The sequence below is a fragment of the Lepidochelys kempii genome, chromosome 6 (genome assembly GCF_965140285.1).
Source record: "Lepidochelys kempii isolate rLepKem1 chromosome 6, rLepKem1.hap1, whole genome shotgun sequence".
In the NCBI taxonomy this organism is placed as follows: Eukaryota; Metazoa; Chordata; order Testudines; family Cheloniidae; genus Lepidochelys; species Lepidochelys kempii.
In genome coordinates this window covers 22,255,841-22,278,265 of record NC_136385.1, presented here as the reverse complement: position 1 = coordinate 22,278,265, position 22,425 = coordinate 22,255,841, and the positions used below count along the sequence as shown (strand labels likewise).

General features: G+C 39.6%; 1 protein-coding gene across 1 annotated transcript in view; it reads right to left on the bottom strand.

Annotated features, from left to right (window-relative positions):
• CHKA (choline kinase alpha) overlaps positions 1-22,425 on the bottom strand; it is a 40,677-nt gene that overhangs the window by 10,442 nt on the left and 7,810 nt on the right. The window contains exons 2-3 of the mRNA XM_073347090.2: positions 19,905-20,016; positions 12,071-12,124 (exon numbers count right to left, since the gene is read on the bottom strand). Of these exons, the coding sequence (XP_073203191.1) occupies positions 12,071-12,124; positions 19,905-20,016 (166 nt within the window). The remainder of the gene's footprint in view (positions 1-12,070; positions 12,125-19,904; positions 20,017-22,425) is intronic.

Sequence of the window (22,425 nt, the reverse complement as noted above, 5' to 3'; positions counted from 1 at the left end):
CCTCTCAGAATGCTAAGCACCACCTCCCATCACCTAAGGTATGGACACTTTGCTCCTCTGTCCTTGAATATGGTTTGGTTAAGTAAATAACTTGAGGTGAAACATCACTGGGGGGGGAAGGAGGAGGAGCAACTTAGGGTGCCCTAAAGCCACTACGTCCTTGAAGAACTGATCACATGGAGGATCTGCCATCACAACAAGCAATTCTTGCAGATGTTACAGCTACCAGGAAGGCAATCTTCTGGGAGAGGGGAGCCTATGATTGTGTTGCTATCTGCTCAAATGGCAGGCTCAGTGCTGCCAGCACCATACTAAGGTCCCACAACAGCACCATTTCTTTGATTGGTGGAAAAAGATGGACAATACCATTCAGAAACCTATCATAGGGCTCAAGAATATCAAACTTTCTTCAGATGGGAGAATGGAAAGCTAAGATCAGTTAAGCAAACCTTCAGGGAGCCAAGAGGTAGGCCTGAAGATTTCAAATATAGCAAATGGGCTGAATTTGTTTTCACACTGCCCAAATAGAAAATGGTTTCCACTTAGGGAAATTCTGCTTAGTAGTAGAAAACCAACCCCTTGTGAGCACTCTCCTCATCTAGCCATGCAACACCCACACAGTCAGGTGCAGACTATCCAATACCAGATGAATAACTTGGCCGTGAAGTTCAGACAGCAAGACTGGAAGAAGAGGGAGAAATTTGCAAAGTCAAGTTGATGGTTTTCCAACTTCACTTTAACATTGCCTTGGCCATGCTGGTGCAATCAGAATTAGTTTGGTGTTGTTCATTTTGAGCTTTTTGATAAACAGAAGATTAGAGGGATGTGGAAAAGGCATATCAAGTTCAGTCCCCAATGCAGATGGAAGAAATCAGTTAGGGCCCCTGGACTGAGTCCTGCTTGGGAACTGAACTGACATTTCCTGTTGTCCTTTGTTGTGTATGGGTCAGTCGATGGGAATATCCCATATTCAGAAAGTGAGCCTCAGCACACTTTAGGGACCATTTGTGGTTGTCTGAGAAAATGCTGCCAAGGTGGTTGGTGACAAGTGAGTTGGTGTGGGCGTGGTATCTTCCTTGATACAGACGTACCAGAATTTTGTTTCCTGGCAGAGCTGATCGGAGCTGTCTCCTCCCTGCTTGTTCACATAATACATTGTGGTAATATTGTCTGAATTGTTAGCTGCTGTTTCCTTGATCTGGTCTCAAGCCCCCTGGCATGTGTTGAATATTGCTCAAAGTTTCAACACATTGACATAATAGTCTCTGTTCTGATCAAACTCTGAACCTTTAACTACACCAAGATATGCTCCCTAATCTATTGGAGACAATGACTAACGTTCTTGCTGGTGGAGGATGGAGAGACTGACACTGTCCTGCTCCATCCACCATGGAAGGGAGTCTAATCTCTGGAGGGACCTCTACAAGGCTGCCCAGTCACTGGCAACTGGGGTGACAAACTGAAGCAACAGCTGAAGGCAAAGACACAACCTCACATTGTTGCACTTTGTAAGTGCATGTGGCCTAGTAACCTCAAGCGTATGAAGACTCTGGTAGAAAGATGCAAATGGGAGGTCCAGGCAGAAGTGATTTATCTGGAATTGGCATGGGAGAAAGACCCTTGAATTCCTACACTCTAGTGGAGCCCCAATTTGATTTTTTGAGTTGGGTTCAAAGTCTTCTTTGTTGAGGATCAGTCCCAGACAAATCAAAAAGGGCCAGCATCAAGTGGATGTGACTGTGGACAATCTTCAAGTATGGAAAGACAAATTTCCCTTCTTAGGCCCCAAGAGAGTCATGCATTCTGGCAAAGGCACCTGAGGCAGATAACAGGCCAAAAGGGAGAACTGTGCACTGGTAATGTTAGCCAGTGATGAGGAATCTCAAGAACTTTCTGTGGCTTGGGAGAACTTGCCTTGAAGAAATAAGCATCCTGGAGAAAGATCAGCAAACTAGTCATGATTCAGAGCAGGAAAAATAGTAGCCAATGTAACCATGTGGAATTTGATATACTTTACATATTGGTTGAGACTCTGGAGATTGAGGATGTGCCATTCCTCCCCTCCCCTCAAGTCTAAGGGTGGAGATCAAGAAGTACCAGGAATAAAATCCTTTTCCAATGAGGAATCTTCTCTATAGCCCACAAAGTAGATAGGGTTTGGACCTGCTGTAGCAGCATTGATTCAGGAGAAGAGGTCCCTGAGAAGGGACTGGGGGGTTGGGGAAATGGGAGGGAGAGAACCAAATTGTGTAACCCAATCCCAAAGTGCTTAGGAGCCATCTGTCTACCATTATTGCTTCCCAAGCACTGTAGAAGCAAGATAGCCTTTTCCAAACTAAGAAGATTGGGTTGAAACCTTTGCCAGTCATACGATCTTCTCAATGTATACATCAAATAGGCTGCCTGCCTGAAAATGGAGGGGGGAGAGGCTGGCTGGGTAAAACTAGACCCAGAAGATCTTCTCCTGAGATGCCTGATTTCCTGTTCAAGAGAAATCTTGGTTGGTATGGTCACTAAAATACTGCTGGGGATTGTACTGCTGTTGATCTAGAAAAATGGTGGTTTTTGGAGGCTTGGGTATGAATTCCCAAAGAGCAGAGTTGCACCCTTGTCCTTAAACAAGTGTAATGTCTCATCTGTTTTGTCCAAGATGGAAACTCAATCAAAAAGCAGGTCTTCCACACACACTGGATATCTGGTGCTATTTCTGAATTTTACAGCCATGATGTCCTTCTCATTGTGACTGCTGACACAATATGTTGAGCACAGACTAATGATTCCTTGACTATGAGACAGCCCTCCTCAATAAAAGCTTTGAACTCCTCCCTAGAGGATTCAAGTGACTTGTTCAAAATTGGTTCTACAGTCCCATTCACAAAGTTATATTTAGAGAGGCATACCTGCTAATTCACAATGTACATTTACAAAGGAGGTCAAATAGATTTTCCATCCCCTGATATCCAACCTCTTAGCTTCTTTGTCCTTGGGGGTAGACCTGAACCTCCCCTGACAATCTCTCATTGGCCGTCACAGCTAGCAAGGTAGGGGCAGAATGTTCATAACAACCCTCTGCAAAGGGACATACCACTTGTCCATATTTGCTGTCAGCCTCAAAGAAGCTGGAGTGTCCACAAAGCCTTGGCAGGCTTCCATAGTGCTTCAACATGGAGCGCTTTCTCCCTGGGGTTGAGGACTGAAGAAAGTGCACTAGCTTGTGGATATTCTCCTGCACAAACCCAATCTGTACTCCCAAGGTGAAGCCATTCATCTCAGGAGATTTTGTTGTGCCTTGAAGTCTTTGGGCACCAGGGAGGGAGCATCCAGTACTGTAGTGTAATCTGGAATACTGTATGCAGTTGTGATCTCCCGGTTTGAATTCATCTTTCTTAAACATGGAACAGGTGCAGAGAAGGGCTACTAGAATGATCTGAGGAATGGAAAACTTTCCTTGTGAGATGAGACTCAGGGAGCTTGGCTTGTTTAGTCTAAGCCAAAGAAGGCTGAGGGGAGATATGATTGCTCTCTATAAATAGATCAGAGATACAAACTCCTTTCCCTCCCTGGTATTTAAGTGTCAATGTGAACACAAGAACAAATGGATATAAACTGGCCATCAACAAAATTTAGGCTTGAAATTAGACAAAGGTTTCTAACTATTGGAGTAGACATTCTGGAACAGACTTCCAAGGGGTGCAGTGGGGGAAACTAACTAGCTTCAAGACTGAACTTGGTAAGTTCATGGAGGGGATAGTGTGAGGCAGCTGCCTACAATGGCATGTAGCTACCTGTGACTACTAGCAGCAAACCTCTCCAATGGCTGGTAATGGGACACTAGATGGGGAGGGCTCTGAGTTACTACACAGAATTCTTTCAGAGGTGTCTGGCTGTTGGAGTCTTGCCCACATGCTCAGGGTCTAACTGATTGCTGTACATGGGGCCAGGAAGGAATTTCCCCCAGGTTAGATTGGCAAGACCCTGTTTGTCTTCCTCTACAAGATGGGGCATGAGTCACTTGCAGGTTTAAAGTAGTGTAAATAGTGGATTCTCTGTAACTTGCCTTTAAATCATGATTTGAGGACTTCAGTAACTCACTTTAGGGGTCTATTGCAGGAGAGAAAGGGTGAGGTTCTGTGACCTGCAATGTGCAGGTCAGACTAGATGATCATGATGGTCGCTTTTGGCCTTAAGTCTATGTGTAAGAGGAGCCACAAGAGTCTGCTTGAGCCTGCTCTAAGACAAATGTCCTCTGCCTAAGTCTTTAACATAGGTGGCTGAAGGGATACCACTGGTTGGTTTGGTGATCTTGCCCTATAGTGGGTTTCAAGATCCTGATCTTAAGGAACAAGGGAACCTTCCATGGATTCCAAGGCCTCTCTCTGGGGCAGAGATAGGCATCAGCAGCCAGAAGGTACCAGGCCAAGAGCCCGTCTTTGCTGCGGGAATGGTGCCAGCACTGGTACACCAATCAGAATCAGATGGAGGCCTCTACCTCCTTGACTGGCATGTGGAAGATGGAGAGGGTGATGAGGACCTGAGTTGATCTCTAACTGCTATCAGCATCCAGAGGAAAAGGATGCGCCACAGTGGAGAGCAAAGAAACAGCCAGCCTTGTCTGAGATCCAGTGAGCCGGTTCTACTGGTACAAAAGCCAATAAAGAAATCTGCTCTGAAGACGGGAAACTGTATGGTTCTCCCACTTGATATCAGTGGGAAGGGAGGAATTGATGTGGAGGCTGGTAATGACCCTGAGGGCAAAGTCTGTACTGCAGACAATACTTGTACTGAGGAGAGCAGTTGTGCCAGGGAAGAACTTAGGATCAGTACAGAGGACAGCTTTGACTGCACTCTGATTGCAAGGCATTGTTGATGCTTGGAAAACCTCTAATCAGCTCAGCCTTTGCCTTCATTATTATAAGAGACCCTGCAGGTATCTGTCCCTGGACAATTGGGAAATGGACTAAAAGGCAAAGCAGGTCTGACATTCCTTGCCACTGACATACCAGGCAAACAATTGATGCGGATTCCATCAGTATTGGACTAAACATCCTGCAGATGGTGCTGAAGTCAATGAGAGAGTCTCAAATTGATGTCTCAGTACTGGAGAGTGGGTGAAAGGCCTGACTCCATCACCCACACTGAAGAGTCACGGTGCCAGTCTGCACTCCTTGATGAGGACGACGACTATCCCAGCACCTGGAACGGCCACTGTGTTTTAGGAATTCTTTTCCTCAGAAAGTGAGAGGAAGGAAAACCATCCCTTTTCTTCCTGGGGGAGGCCTCAGTGCCTGGCCAAGGAACAATCTCTTCTCAGACTCTAACATTGTCTAAGGAGCTGGTACGGTGGAGGTTCCCAGTGCCGACAGGCTTTATATGGCCAGCTCCATCAAGTCCCTTATGTCTCAAGTCCCTTGCCATCTGCCTTCTCTTTTTGAAAGATTTGAAGATGGAGCACCTTTCTTTAATGTGCCACTCTCAAGCACAGTAAACAACGTGTGTGTGGATCAGAGTTAAGAATAGCAACCCCACATGATAGACTGTTTGAATCCTGGTGAAGGCATTCTACTAATAACACCGCTAACCTAATTAACTATACTTAACCAAGATACAATCACTATGCTCAAGCTTATAAACTATTTACAAGAAAGCCGCAGAAGACCTAAAATCAACATCAAGAGAATGCCACATTGAACACTCCAACTCTGGCCATGGGTAATGAGAAGGAACAGAGGGGGATTGGAGCAGCACCATCTTTATATAGTCATGGTAGAAGCTATGAGGAAAGGACATGAACATCACCGTTACAGCTACTGCTAGGCAAAGTTCTCTGGCTTTAGTGTGCTGGGCACGTGCAACTGCTTGAAGGACTAGGCCTTATGGTCTTGTAGTAAAACCAAGTCAACAAGGAATCAGATCTGAGATGGCCCATTCAAGTGAGGTAGAGGTCATCTTTTCCCTGGTCAGTCAATAATGTAATGCAAAGTTCAATTGTCTACCCTTGCCTCATCCCCATATAGACAATGGAAAACCATCAAAGACAACTGCAAACAACTGAAACCAGTTGGAGTTGAAAAGAAACATTTATAGCAGGCAGCAGATCCCCCTGGCTCTGAATAAAGTTTTCACTATAATAGTGTAAGGAAAGGTATTCAGTACCCATTCACTGTAGAGCCATCTTGTTGAGTGTGGGTGTTTCATCAAAGATTGGATCCTGGCTCCTGTGAAGTCTACTAGCTCTGCAACAGACTAAACTTTGGGGGAGAAAACCTTCTTTATTCGATAGGAAAGGTAACTAAGGACCTAATTTGCATTTTGTTTTGTATTGTAATGGACTTGTTTCCATCATACTTTATTGTTTCTAGGGAAACCTTTATTTTAAGAAAAGATAAAAGGGTTTATTTAAGTGCTCACAAGTGCTGTACATCATACAGGAAGCCATGATATAAGGTCACTAGCAAACTGGGGTATGCTTTTCCTTTGGGAACCGATCTGGGATTTCTGTAAGTAGCCAGCATCAGGGGTTGGATATCACAGGGGAATGCTTGAAGGGCACTTGGGGACTGGGTGTGCCTCTTGTTAACCTTCAGGAGAAAGATGGTGATAGCTAGTTAGGTGATAGCTAGTTGTTAGGTCCCGAATAGCACCTGCCTACCACAGGTAAGACTCCCTTTAATTGAAGGTAGGGGTAACAAGATGACTCACATTCCTGGGTACCCTGAGAACCATCAAGTATATGTGGTAAGCAAATCATTGCCAAGGCTAGGTTACACAAAACTGATGTACATTAAACCTTATCAGTTTTGGTTTTCCAGCACCACCTCCATCTACAATTATTCTACTTGTTACAACATTGCAGACCATGTATGAACAGGAAAATGGTAACTTGGACTGGTGCTATAAATACTAGTGAATAACATTAAGGTATCCTAACACTCTAAATTAATCTCATGCAATACAAAAAAGTCAATACTATCTACACTTAAGTATGGGGCTCAGCATTTAAAATAAAAGTGGACTTTGTCTATGGCTGTTTGGATTAAGGTGAAAATTTTAGTTTGAGAAACTAAATTTAGTGACCCAAAGTAGAATATTCAGTGTATCCTTAATTGGAACACTTTAGATCCATTTTCCCTGCACCTATGCAAATTTAGTCATTCTTTAGCAGCAACAGACCTAGTTATTTTTAGGAATAATGTAATAAACCTTTGCAAAACAAAGGTGGGAAGAAAAAACCCAATGTCTTATAAAACCCTAATGCAAATAGATTTTTATTAAGACTCTGGCTCCATCTCTAGGATACAATAAACCAAAACTATCAAATCTATACAGTAGATATGCAAGTACTACATTTGAAGAATATTAAACATTTTCTTCTACAAAAGCTGCCTCTCCTTGGAAACATCCCAGCAGCAGCATCACATGAACACCATCAACTCCAGTATTTTTATATGAATGGAAGGGAATTAGAAATTAGCCATGATCAGTCTAGACCTTTTTGTACATTGCTCACTCAAGGTCAACATCACAGAAGTGTAGCTGTCACCATGTGCAAGATTAGCTCTGTAAAGATGTAAAAACCATAATATAGAAGAGACCACATTGGATCTGCCTGTTATGCTAAGAGGAAGTTATTTGTACTACAGTAAATCCTAAAGTGCTGATCAGGATACTGATGGAAGTTGTACAAACACAGGAAGACAGCCTCTGCCCAGAAGAGCTTATACAATGTAGGGAATGAGGACAATTTTCACACTGTGCTCTTCATAACTTTTTTGGCATTAGACAGGTTGAAAAAAAGTGGTTTCAGATAGTGGGGTGCAGAATGCATTTTTCCTGCAAGAGTTACCAGGGGCAAATACACTCTGGAGTCTGCTTCTTCCCTTGCTCCTGCTTCCAGCAGCTCTTTTGGCTTTGTTGGGCTCCTGGCTTAGGTCTTATTCTCCATAGTTCTTTAGTTTTCTCATAGCTTTGACTTCACAATGCCTTCCCTGGCCTCACTATATTTGTACTATAGTGTGTGCTACAGCTGTATTGACTCAGTCTCTACCCCTCACAGCTGAAAGAAAACCATGAGAACATGAACCAAGTAGGAATATATACTCTGGTGTCTTCCCAAGTACACTGACAGTCAAACATCTAGGGGTCAGGATAACCTCCAATATGTCTAAGGCTTGTAGGAGGTGCTTGGGCATCTTAAACCTCTTAAGGCTCTCCCCTCCTGCAGCCTTCAGGAGGTCCAAAGAGACAGATGCTCCCCTGATTTCCCCTGCTGCCAAATCCTTTGTGCTTGAAGCCCCTTTCCCAACACATCAAGTGTTTGCAGAAAGGGTGGAAACTGAGATCTTCCTCTGCAAAATTACTCCTGACCTGAATGGTAGAATGGCCCCATCAATGTGCCCTTGGAAATATACCATCAACACTGGATTCCTTAGTAAGCAATTTAAATCTAGGTTTGGGAGGTCTTTTGAGCAACTCTTACTTTGAAATGTGTGTATATTGGAATCAGATACCCTAGCAAGTAACCTTTAGAATGAAGGTATTCTGGTCAGGGAAGTCTTTGTACTAGTTTTAAGGTGTTCTGGTGGAATCCTTCTTGCAAATCTCTAATATTCTACAGTGTAAGATGGGAAGGATAGAAAGACAGGTATATCCACAAGTATTTAACATACTGAGTTAAAAATACAAGGCAAAGCTTAAGGATTTCAAAATACTGCTAGTGGCAAATCTGAGGGGTATGACACGTGCAGCACATAATGGTTGTGTCCCCTTCCTTCATGCAGTGTTTCTCCATCTTAGTTTCCTGAGGCAGAATTAATACCTCTAACAAAACACTCCCGATAGTTTCACATGCTCTTGCTGAGGCTTTGCCAAGCACCAAAATTCAAGTTAGAATAGACAATCAACAAGGTAAGTTTAGCAGAGGCACCAGATTTTTAACAAATAGCCTATTTATGACTACGCACTCTGGATCATCTAAGATTTAAAGCTTCAAGTAAACTGATGCTTCAGATCCAAAATGAAGGTCATCTGGATAGTCATACTTTCACATTTCTAGAAGGTGAAGCGGCACACTCCTCTGAAGGTACTTGGATAATATGGTGATGGGGCCAGGCAAGTACCTAATTAGATAAAGACATATTTGGTTTAGACAAAGCTGAAGAGACTGCTCATCTAATTCTACACCTCTGAAGATATTTGACTGGATTTCTACTAATCTACCCTGTCTCCTCAGACTAAAGGACAAAATGTTTATTCCAGATGATTTAGCTCTGTCAAATATTCCTTAGGCATTAGATAATATTTTGACTGTTTCATCCTAAGGAAAGCTGGGAGGGAAATGTGGGAATCAATTCAAAGAGTATACTCAGAAAAGTAGAATTATAGTTATACCTTTTCTGAAGATACCACAGACTGAATGGCTATACTTGGAGACTAAAAGGTGATGGAGTCATGCTTTGTTGGTGGGGCAGCATAATGGATCATGCTTTTGCATAGACCACTTGCTCATTCCAGGTTATCAAGAAGGCTTGGGACTTCTGATGCATGAGAAGCAAGTCAGTCATGAGGGAGTGGAATTTCATGTACTCTACAGACCACACCTAAGTGATGGCTTCCCCATTTGCCCTTGCCAGCATTAAGCTGCAACAGCTGCCAAACTGTTGAAGACAGGAATAAGGTTGTCCACAACTACATATCAAATTTACTAAATTGTTCTAATAGTACTAGAAAGAAAACTAGGAACTTATGTATTCCTATGGAAGGAATCTGCCCTCCCTTTACTAAAAAGTGTGTTGTAAGACCAATGGTGTGGCAAGAATCTAAAAGGCCCCAAGACTGTAATCCAAAGCATTCATATTACTTTGAATGTAAGCAAAGTAAGTCTCACCATCATTAGTGAAACCCCACGTGTTACACCACAATATGCACATGGTTTTAAAATAAAATTCACATTAAGAACCAGGGACTGCCTGGTTTAGAACAAATTCTAAGGACAAGTTCTGGAATATTGCATTAGAGATGGTAACTCAAGCTAGGTCAGTGTGGTTCTTCTATGAACCTTCAGAAGAAGGGTGGCTGATTAATCTTCCCTGATTCTCTCTTTCATATGCTTAATCCACATGTATTGTTTGGAAATATTAAATAAAAGGCACATCTGAAAATCTGGTCACATTACCATACAGACTGATATTTACAAAGCCTTACTGTTTATCTATACTGAAATTTTTCAAGGTCTAATGTTTCAGTTTAAACCTAGAGGCAAGTTTATCATCTCAAATCTGATTAAGTGGCCCTTTAGAAACTGCCATATTACTAGGTTAATGATTTACCCAAATGCCTTTGAAAAAAAGATTCTGTATTGTTTTACGCAGTATAAAATGACCTGTTAATTTTTAGCCTGCAAATGGTCTAATTAAAATTGATGTTTCAAGGTTACAGAACTAAGCAACAAATTGCAGGCATAATCAGATACCTGTTATCCATGCAGAGCCAAAGCTTCAGTTGTTCTGAAGTTGTATCACTTGCAAAATGAAAGTATGTTCACTGAGAAATTATACAATAATACCTGCAGCCAAATGTCAGCTGTAAATCTTTCCCAATCAGCAATTCAGTCTCCACTAGCAAGAGCAAGGATCAAGTGAATGTTTTCTCATCTGTCAGAAGCTACCAAATAACCATGTAAATTTATATATATTGTGGTAAACCAGTTAAAACCTATTCTGGATCAAAGCTAATATTCAGATATTAACATTTTTATAAGTATATATTCTTATAGGATTGAAGGAGGAAATCCTGACCTATCAAGAACTAGTGTTTTATTAATTGATAGATAATTACATGACAACCCTGAATATTTCTACTAGTGTTGATCTTTCTAACTTGCAGGCTGTTACTCTCCTTGAAATAGCCTCAACTTTCTCTGAAATTTTACCTGGAGCCAGCCAAGTGTGCTTCCTTAACCTACCAAATCCACCCTGACAGGAATTCATGAACTCGCTGAAGCAAGGCAAGAACATAAGAATGACCCTACTGGGTCAGGCCAAAGGTCCATCTAACCTTTGTTAGTATCTGGTCTTCTGACAGTGGCCAGTGCCAGGTGCCCCAAGAGGAATGTCTTGAAGCCAATTCTGTGGTCTTTATGGCAGAAGATTAAATCCACAATCCTATCAAATACCTGCATAGACGCTTTGTCAGAGTGTACAAATGCAGAGGGGAGAAATTCTGGAGTCCTCTATACAGTGCTGCATGGAGTGCATCAGAGAGCTGTTGACACATCTTCTGCCTTGGTCTTTTATGTGGAACCACCAAAGCAGATGCTAAATGCAAAAAGATAACCAACCACCAAACCACCAGAAAACATGCCAAGTGCTGGAGGCAAAATACTTAAGAATTTACAAGTTTCAAATGGAATGATTAGCAGGTAGCGGGTATGGGAAAAGGTGGTAGTATTTTTGCATTAGAGCAGTGTTTATGTGTTTCCTTTCCTCTCCAACCATGGTCAAGAAGAAAAATGACTGAGGATAGCAGAATGGTGTTGCACAATAGCCTGCAGAGCACCTGGTTCATGTTCTACTGCTCCTTACTCAGGACAAAGGACTGCGAGGGGAGTTCTATCAGTCTGGTACCAAGGAGTTAAGAACTAGGAATGAGAATCCTGCACAAATGATATCTTTTATATAAGAGAATTCCATTTTGAAAAAACATCATGGAGGATTTTTCTACATGCAAGAAACATTTTGACAACTCTGAGACAATGCATAGGACTTGTGTTATTCAAGTCACAAATCTCTGGCATGCAGACAGAAAATGGAGTCCAAGTTCTGGCATTTTAACTAAAAGCACTGGAATGATACAGGAAAGAAGATTGGGAAAGACAGCAAATAGCTGAACTACCTCCATTTTCGTAGATCAGTGGCTCAGAGAAAGGGAGACAATTCCAAGAGCAACAGTGGTCATACATACCCATGTTGAGACAGGCTATTAGACTGTCTGAAATTATGAGCACACAGGAGACAAATGTGCTCCTATCTTCATCTCTATGAAATGCAAAATTAACCAGAGTTATTACACTTACCTGCAAGTCATTTTCCTTCTGAGCCTGTCCTGATCCTCCTTTATTACAGGACCTCTATAAATGAGAAAAATTAGATAGTGAGAAGATGAAAGCCAACATAATCAGCAACCACCAGAATAGAGGGAGTAAATAAAACCAGCTACAGTTAACTATTTAACTCTCCACTGACTTAATCAGTAATATCTACAACACTAGTTTCCAACATCTGACCACACCACTCTTATCTCACTGCATACAGTAGTTCACTCCAAAGCTTTCAAAAGGATGTGCCATTGAGATCATGCCACTCCCATAATATACTGGAAGCCAAATATTTTCCAGTATTTCAGACAGAATTTTGATTTGTTATTGAATATTTAGAAGAATCTTTTTAATGTTAAAAATATTTATGTACATTTTACTTTGGAAAACATCCCTCCTGTAAGTAAAGTTAACAGTGAAGACATTAGGCCAGGTCTACACTACAAACTTACACTGGTATGACTACATCACTCAGGGCTGTGAAAAATCCACACCTGAGTGACGCAGTTATACTGACCTAAACCCTGCTATAGACAGTGCTATGTTGAGCAGAGTGCTTCTCACATCAACGTGACTGTCTCTTGCAGAGGGAGATTAACTATGCCAATGGAAGAAGCTCTGTCAGCACAGTAGCATCTTCACTAAAGTGATACAGCGGCACAGCTCTAGTTGTGCTGCGGCAGCTTTTAAAATATAGACCTATCATTAGATACATCATAGTCAGATTACATACAAGTCTGAATGAAGAGAGAAGTAGTGGCAGAGTTACAATAGAAAGCTTGCAGAGTACCTGCTTTGCTATATCTAGATAATCAGATCACCTTTTAGCTTTCACAAATACTAAAGTTTATCTAGTTTAATCACTAAGCTCTACTATATGTGTATCCTATTTGTTACATGTACTGTAGGTTCTTGTAAATCTAGGACTTAAATTTTCAAACAAATGGTGTGTATATATGGAGAACAAGCATAAGATGCCTCAATTAAATTGAATACAAGCGAACACTCAGTTCCATGCGTAATGCATTGTGCTATGTTTGTTAATGCTATCATAAAGCAATTTCAAAACATTAACAAGTCATGCCCTCAGCAGCTGAACCCTCAGTGGCACATGCTTTTAATAAAGTTGCACATTTAAAATGCAAATGGGAATAAAAACCATAGTCTCTTAAAGGGTTTGAAGGTAAGGAAACAAGCAAATATTTGCTTAGTTCTATTCAGCATTTTGTGTGTGGCTGCTACTGATGTTGCAATTCTGCTGCAACATTGCTGTTTGTGTATTCAAACCACATTAACTGTGAAGGCCCATAAAGGAAGCCTCCATCTCATGATGTGAACAGAAACATTTGATTAATGGAACCATGAGTATACCTTTCTGTTCCAAAGCTCTAACATCATATCTGTACCAAGGGTGGAAGTGTGGACTGAACAAAATACAAGTTAATCACCATCTGCCCTAAGTACCACACAGCAAACTAATGATTTACACAAACAATACAGCTACAGTATTTATTTCAAAAGTTACAGCAAGGATGTAGTTGATATAATCAAGAATCTGTCAGAAAGTACTTCCTATTCCACCAAGGTACTAAGCTCCTAGCAGACAATATGAAGGCTACTAAATTAGCATATATTCCTTCCAATGAAATTAATTAGTCTTAAACACCCACTGAGCCTAATGTGTAATTAAGCAATAATGTTAAGCCTTGTACAAAAGGACTCCTCTGAAAAGTGTGTCTTATGTCAATATCACTATTGCATCTTATGTCAATATTCTTGGAACAGCCAAGGGTTACTCACCATCCAGGAGTCTTTCCTGCTTCATGATGCTCCTAGAATGGTTCAGTTTATCAGAAGTTAAGTGGATTAGATGGCTTTTTCCAAGACCTGAATAGGTATCACTTTCAATTTATTTGGTTCATACCAGTATCAAGAGATTGGTCAGTACTCTTGTATTACTATTCTTCAGATTGGTGCCTGAGAATCTTAAGGGCATCTACTGTACTATATCTTTAGGAGAAAGTAATGATGGATGTGTACTGCAGATTCATCAGAAAACGAGACTTCTGCAGCATTCCTTCTTTTCTGTTACCTCAGCACAAAATGTTAGAAGTGTTCAAGCAAGGCAGAAGATGGAATGTGGAAAGTTCTGAAATTAATCGTTTGCAATTATGAATAGAGGGTTAGAGTGGAGTAGTACACAGATGGCTGTCCATCTAGTCATGGTGCAAAATTAGATAAAGCTCCTGTTATAGTCTGACAAGGAGGATCTGTAACTAGTGAATACTTTTGGACTGAGCTTTTTGTGAGAAAAGTTTCTTTAAGGCTTAGATATTAGAGGTTAAGAAAAACTCATTTTAATGGAGATCAGGAAGTCACCTGTAAGAATAATGTTTGAGAGACAATTATTTTCTTGCACCACCAGTTAGCGAACAGACAGTGCATGTAGTTCTCCTACTCTTGACCAAACAGCCATCAAGAATGCATTTTTCCCATAATAGAGCTCACTTCACAAGCTATCAGAAGCTCAACTCTAGTTTTTATAAGAGTCAATGCTATTGATCTTATGTTTGCTTTAAGAGCAATGAAGAGATTTTTTTAGAAGTGATGAACTATTTGAAGTAGAGAACCAGGACTGGCTCCCAAGATTTCTGTAGGGAAATATTTTGTTAACTGGAAAGCACATATACATGTTCTGAAATCCATTTTAAGGTGGTGGGCCATTCCTTGAAGTAGGACTGTATACTAGTGTTCTTGTTATTGCAGAAAGGAGTTTGCTTACAAAACAGATTAAAAGTAAACCTAATAAATTCAAGGTTAATAGGTGCCAGTGAGGACAACTATTTAATACTAAGATGCAGGTAGGAGGGGAAGTGGGGGTAGAAAAGTTGCTGCAAGTCTTTAGAGCTGGTAGCCAAAGGTGATTCCCCTCCCTCCCAACAGACCCTTGATCTTGAGTAACTAATCTTTAAATTTTTCCCACTCCAACCCTATACAGAATCTATTGACCTATGTGAAGGTTTCTTGCTGTTCGATGGCAAAGATTGTTTCACTGTTAATTAAGTGTTAAGAACATGACTGGTTTACATCTATCTACACTGATCACATATGCCAGTTTGACAAGGAGAATTTAAGTTCTGCATTTTCATCCTGACACCCCAGGATTTACTGGACAAGCTGGCTTCTATTGGAAGATGAATTAACACAACCCTGAGTCTTTGGAGGAAGTGAGCTGGTCAGCACAAGCCTGAGGGTAGTGAAATTTGCTATGCTTTAAGCAATGGTCCCCAGCTCCTAGTTTGCAAGCTCATTTCTAGCACTGGAACCTGCAACTTTGTGGATTTACTCCATTGCTGGTGACTGTTTCAAGTGACCAAAAGAGTTAAATGCATACTGAGTCACAGAATGGAAACATTTTTAAACCCTGAAATCTGGTCAGTACAACTCATTACCAAGTACCAGTAGAAACCTGAAGTCCTCCTTGGACTCTAAAGTCAGATGGTGAAAATTGATGTGTAAGTTACCTGGTAAAAGGGATGCCCAGAGCTCTCTATTAAGCAGAATGTAATATATTGATTCAGACATTGAGTTCCACCTGAAAAGGATTATAGCTTGTGTTATGTGTGTGTCCTTGTACCTAGGCAAATCTGAATGAAATGAGACCAGAGTAACTTCATCTAAATCTTAGCAACTGGGAATTGGTTAGTTATTTTTTAGGACCTGCAATAGGAACTCTGCCTTATATCAAGACATCTCTAATCCTCTTGACTTCAGACAAAGTTACCATTCTCTAATGAGGGAGCAGAAGAAAGGAATGGGGAATATTTTGTGCAATATTTTGGTATTTGTAGTTACTCTTTACATATTTAGACAGCATAAACTAGCTGTTCTACTTAAGTTTTACTATTTTCTAAACATATCAAAACCTGGAACTAAAAAAAATGAAAGCTGTAGAGAATGCTCCAACTTCAGAGATCTCATACTATACCGTGAATCGTGTCTGTCACCTGGAAACCAGAGTGCTCTAGGCACGATCGCATGGGCAAGCCTGCAGCAGAGAACACATGCATATACAACTAAAGTGGTACATTACCCTCAGAACACCCTTAACTCCACCCAACACAAATATATCCCCTGTAAGAGGTGCTTGGCTTCATTCAAGCTATCTGCCAGTGCCAGGGATTTGTAGTTATTCCATGCTACAAACAGACATTAAAAACAGCAACAATCACAGAAAACATTGATAATTACAGTTACACAGCAGTCTGCATTTTATTTAGTTACAAAAAAATAAAAGGCAGCAAGGCAGGTATGGAACAATTTTCTACAGAAATGTGGCAAGCATTTTAACTTGTTCAATTGTTTGCTTGAATGAAAGGTTAGAGACCAGATAGAACATTAGAGTTCCCAGGTCTTGTCTTCATTTATATGTAGGAATTTGTTTTGGCTGTTAAACAATGTAAAGCCCCAGTAATGCTGAGTTAATGCTTTTATTTTGACAGAAAAAGTGGGAATGTGAATCAATCTCCAGTCATCTTTTGGTAGGTAAACGTACATAAATAAAAAAATTAAGTTGAAAGTTATAGTACCAACTGTTGTAATAATGTGGGAGCTTTTGAGGGAGATTTAGTTCTGAATTTAAATAGGAAAACAGCACATAATATTAGAATGTTCTGCATATGAAATCTAGTCTCAAAGTCCAAAATGTTAAGTGCACTTTAGCAAATCTTTCAGTTCAATAGTTTACACACCAAGATAGACAACACTTCAATAGTCACTTGGTTGCATTGAGAGGTTTTAAAGTTAAATGCTCCCGTAACAATTTAGCTCTTTTGGGTAGAAATGAGAAAAAAAGCAGCAAAAGGCATTAGTTTACTTTGAATGTATGTGACATATCTGCATTGTGCCTCAAACACTTCAATTTTAATGTGGTTAGTATTTTTACCTTTCACAAGCACAAATACTTGTCCTGTTTAAGAAATAAAATAAAGATCTGCTCAAGGATATACTCAAGAGAAGTCCTTGATGTGTATAAACATCCATGCCAGTGAGACCATTCATAATGGCCAAGCCAATTCAGCTCCGCCCTCCACCCCACATTCATGCACACAGAAAATTTCTTAAACATATAAACTATTATGACAGAGGAAGGACAAAGCTATCCTTGTGTGGCAGCTTTAACCAACTGGCATGGTTTATATTTGATGAGTTATATGTACTGACATTTGTGTCTTCCAAAATTCATAATAAGCAAACTGGGATCATTTTCTATTAGCAACAAATGGTTCTCCCAAAGGTGCCAGTATCCTTCATTTAAAAAGTCAGTGTCATCTACTTTTCTGTGTTTCACTCCTTTTTTATTTATTATGAATACAGTCTTCACTGAATGAGGGAACCTAGCATAGCTTGCTTTGTGCACCACCAATTTCAACAGAAATTGAAACTGACAAGTGTTCAAAACTGCTATTCCAAAGGCGGCAAAACGAGTTAAAACTTACAAGTGGTGACTTATTTTTCTAAAACTATCACTGGGTCTTTAGAGAAATAATTTTAGTGTTAGGACCCAAAACTGAGGAACTTCTTAACTATTTCTATTTATTTAAAATTGAGCAAGTGCTACTTTTTAATCACTAAAAAAGGGAAGAATTTTGTTCACTTCTTTAACCATGCTTAATCATTTTAGTTTATGCCACCAGAAATTAACTACAATCCTAAATGAGGGTTCCAAAATACCCCAATTAAAAAAAAAGCAGTTTGCTTCTTTTAATTTGAGTTTAAGATGTAGGTGCTGGAAGAGACAAATGTTGGTCGACAGAAACTGTGAACCTCAATGCAATCTGAAAGTTTTACCTTGGGACTTTCTCTGCTTACTTAACCCTTAGTGAACTGCACCAACAAGAGCAGTCATTTCACTGCCACTATGGAAATAAAGGAAGTTAGACATCTCAAAAGATCCTTCAACACCAAGATGAAAAAGGTTAGAAAAGTTCTGAATGCACAGTTTCAAATGATTTAACCAATTTACACAAATTAGTTCTTAGATTTTAAAGCCCAAAATCTTGTTTTGATTCCTTTATGAACAGGGCAGAAAAGAGGTAAGTCAAGAAAAAACCCCGAGGGAAGGAGGCAGGTGACTAAGCTCTAGTATTTGTAGTTTGTTTTTCCAAACTTTTTCAATGCATAATTACATTCAAAGCCTCTTGTTATTAAAAAAAGATGTTCTGCCCTTCCATTACTCAAATACAGATGTTTTGCAGTCCATTTTCGTACTAAAAACATTTTAAGATCGACTAAAATTAAAGCCATTAAATAAAGTTATTCTATTGTGAAAATCATTTACTGAATTATACTAGTATCAATCTCTATAGCCTATTTTGTAAATTGACTATGGATTAAGTTTTTTAAAAATAACCGGTTCTCTTTCAGAAGGTTTAACTAAAACAAAAAAGTTATTAAAAAGACAGTATTCAGTTAAGCCAAATGCAGACTGAATTCTTAATTTACATCCAGCTGTGCCTGGGTGGTTTCAGACCAGTGGATAATCTTATGGCTGTTGCCGCAATACTTTGCTACAGTGGGCCAAAAGAATAAACCCTTTAAAATGAACGATGGTCCAGGCTTTCAGCAATCAAAGTCAGGACCTGAATCTCATTTTTAGGTTGTGTATATAAGATGCATTTTGTGATTAGTTAAGTGACACCTTCAGGTTTAATTGGATGCTATTATCACTTTCTGGTCAATTCACAGAAGGAAGCATGGATTACATTTTCAATAATTAACTGATGTAATAAAACATTCAGAAGATTATTCCAAGGAAATGATTGGGAATTGAAGGAAATTGCCACCAACTAATGATCAGTAAGAGACAAATTTCAATCACATGGGAAAAACTGAACATTATTGTGTGACGTGTCAAGCAAGGTAGATAAGGTTAAAATTTGTTCCATAGTTATGCAGTTATAGCTGTTAAGAATTTTATAATAGGTCACCTTTACAAAGTGTTTTGTATATGCCATTTGGAAGTTCACCTGTTAATTTTCTATAAATATTGCCACATAATTCTGTCAATCTTTAAAAGGGGTTTTAATCTTGGTACTGACCAATTGGCAATGAGAGCAATACTGAAAGAATGTTTGATAAAGAGCTCCATGTTAGTAAGCTGCTATAGCAGTTGTCACACCTAGCATTCATTCCAAAACTTGTATTTCAGAATGTGACAGCTGCAGGGTACTGGATGTTTGTGTCCGAAGTTTTAATGCTATTAAATACTGTACATCAATAGGTTTTACAGTAACCATAATAGACACCTACTCAGCACAGGTCTCTACAAAATGCTTGAAGACTATTCAAAGTATGTTTGACAAAGCTTCAACTTAAACCTCAGAAGGGTTTGTGAAAGTGAGGCTAAGATTTAAAGGATTTACAAATTGTTTAGTCCTTTGAAATCTTAATGATGCCAAAGAAATTCCTATAGATTACACAGCAGCAGATTTTATACCTTGTTTTGGAATATCACACTCCAAACTCTTAATACCAGAAATAAACATTATGGACCAAACCAACAGCAAATGAGCCTTCAGCTGATAGACACAAGCCAGGATTTCTGTATAGAAAGGAGTACAAGTTCTAGGCAACGACAAATTAAAACAGAAACTGAAACTAGAAATCTATTCCCACCACCACCAAAAAACATTCCCCAACAATAAGAGTGGAACACACTTGCCTTGACACTGATCATTTAAGTCTCTTGAAATAATTATCCAGATATAAACTATAGAAACCCTCCCACGCCCAAAATGTTCTATGTACTCACCATCTGTAGGATTGCGCCATATAAGCGGAGGAGAACTTTTCGTGGCTCATCTGCAACCGTCTCCATGGTGTCAGGTAACGAGCACTGGAACAGCATGTTGCTAAGGCCACCTCTAACAAAAGAAAGGCAATCAGAAAACTGATCATTCTTCTCATGTCTCATATCCGTGAAGAGCAGATTCCTGCTTTATTACATATTTCAAGGCTTTGGACTGTCAGATCTGGAATAAGTGACCTGATCTAAATGCAGACTAAATTCAAACTCTTCAGCACATCACTAAATCACAAATCAATAAGAAAATTTTTTTAAGACTGCTGATAATAGCTTGCCATTAGAAGCGGTATAGGACAGAAATCTACCTTTTTATTTGAGGGGGAAGAAAAAAATAGGTGTTTGACTTATTACTGTGGGATAGTGTTTCTGCCGAAGAAAATCATTGGAATCTAGCCTGAGGAATGAAGACTTTTCCACATTTTCAAAGGCCATTTTATTATTTAAGTGAACAGCAACAGGATCTATTTGTGGAAAGGCTCATGAGCAGAATAGTAGATATGGTGCAAGTCAGGACTGACATTTTAATGAGCTTCTCCCACAGTAGCTAAAATGATGCTGTTCTAAGCTGTACTATTCTTTCTGGAGATTTAGTGCTTATGAAGAGATTAGATTTAACAGGCACCGAAAAAAGTTCAGTCAGTTTATCACAAGAGACATGCAGTTATGAACACAGAAGTTTTGCAGGAGTTTTCATTTGCTTCTGCGAACTTGATTGTGTACTATGCTCTCTCCCTTTGTTTACTTGTAACATCAGGTATTGAAGGATACCATCAATTAATGGTTTAATTAGAACTCCAAAGAAATTGCATGATTTTGGCCCTGATTACCCATAGTAAAAAAGTAAGCGTCACATGGTAGTTTCATATGCAGAAACCTGTAGATCTAAAACGTACTGAAATTTGATTTGCACTAGCTCTCAGTTTAGCTAGCTGAATATTCATCTGGGGAGCCCTACTGTAGTGGGACTAGCACCTGTTACAAGAGATTGTGAAAGAAACATCTCTACTATATGCTCTCCATATGATATGATTAATCTTAGAGGTTCCTTTTTGGGTGTTTTAAAGAACCAGGTTTTCAGTTTGTACCCCTTTTACTAGAATAGTTTAAAATTTTACTTGAACAAAAGCTTCCAGCACAGGTTGATCAGTCAAAATACCTATTTAACTATCCACGGACAACAATTTAGTGTTATTGCATGTCAGCTCATTGTGCAAACAGACTAGACTTACATGGTCTGTACCTATGGTTGCAGTGGTGTTAGGTCTTATGAAGTCCAGTAATAAAATATCTTCATATAGCATCTTTAAATGTTATTTTTGTATTTAAAGAGTAACCAACAGCGTCAGAGGAGACAATACTGCCTACAACTATGACGATAGTTTTATAGAGGGGAAATGAAATACATCTGGAGTGATATTTTCCTCTGTTGGTGGTCCAATAGCAAGCAGAATATTTGTTTGAAGCCCCTTTTATAGGCAAAGAAAAATGGAATAAGAAGGTTGATTAAGCTAGGCAGGTCAAAGGATGAAAACTGAAAATGTTAGAATTCGTTCACAGCTTCGTGAATGGGACAGCTAAAAATGATAGATGTGTCTAGGGCTATTTTTGTTCCTTGTGGTTGGGACAGAGTGATAAGTTTGTCAATTGTAATAGTTCCAAAAGGAAGATAATAGTTGCCATCTGTCAGATGGCTCAGAGGGCTGTAGTTTGGCACTTGTACCTGCAAACGGATTCATCTCTATGAGCAAGCCTGGCATTTTTTAAAGTGTTTATATTATCATAGCTACTCATCCCTACTAGGTAGTATACTAATATATGATCGAAGACATCAGGGAAACATGCAAAAGCTCAGAAAGGAAGATGGTGGTCAGTTTGCAGTGATAAATCACAAGAGCCACAAAGAACTGAGATGTTGGGTGAACAAATGAAAGTTGAGTTAGGCACCCCAGGAAGTTAGCATACTTTTAAGCTAAATATCTAGTCAAATTTAAATATGGTACCTCAATTAGTTATAGCTAGACAGGTATCTGTCAAGGGGAAAATGTCAGTATACTTCTGGTTCTCTCCCATGTCAGCAAGATCCCATTGCTTTGCTATCCTGGAGTTAATACTGCTTTGTGTACCCCAATTACAAGTTCATCTTTTGAAAGCCTTCAAGCATTTAATTATCTTGGCAACATCCTGGATATCCAGTACCTTTATATAGTAAATTGAACCTCCTCCTTTAAATCATTTCAAGATAAAAAAGATTGAACACTTTTGCTCATATCATACCCCATTTATGCTCACTTATTTCAAGTGAAAAAGTACTACAGAAGAATTTACCACTACATTGCCTACTTGTTTCTAATATGTAAATCAGTGATCTGATTACCTTGAAGACAGCCATACATATCTGTTTCCTCCCTCTAATTCTGATGTCATACTCCCACCCAGTAAATTATTCATAAGGCAGCAGCAAGCAGAT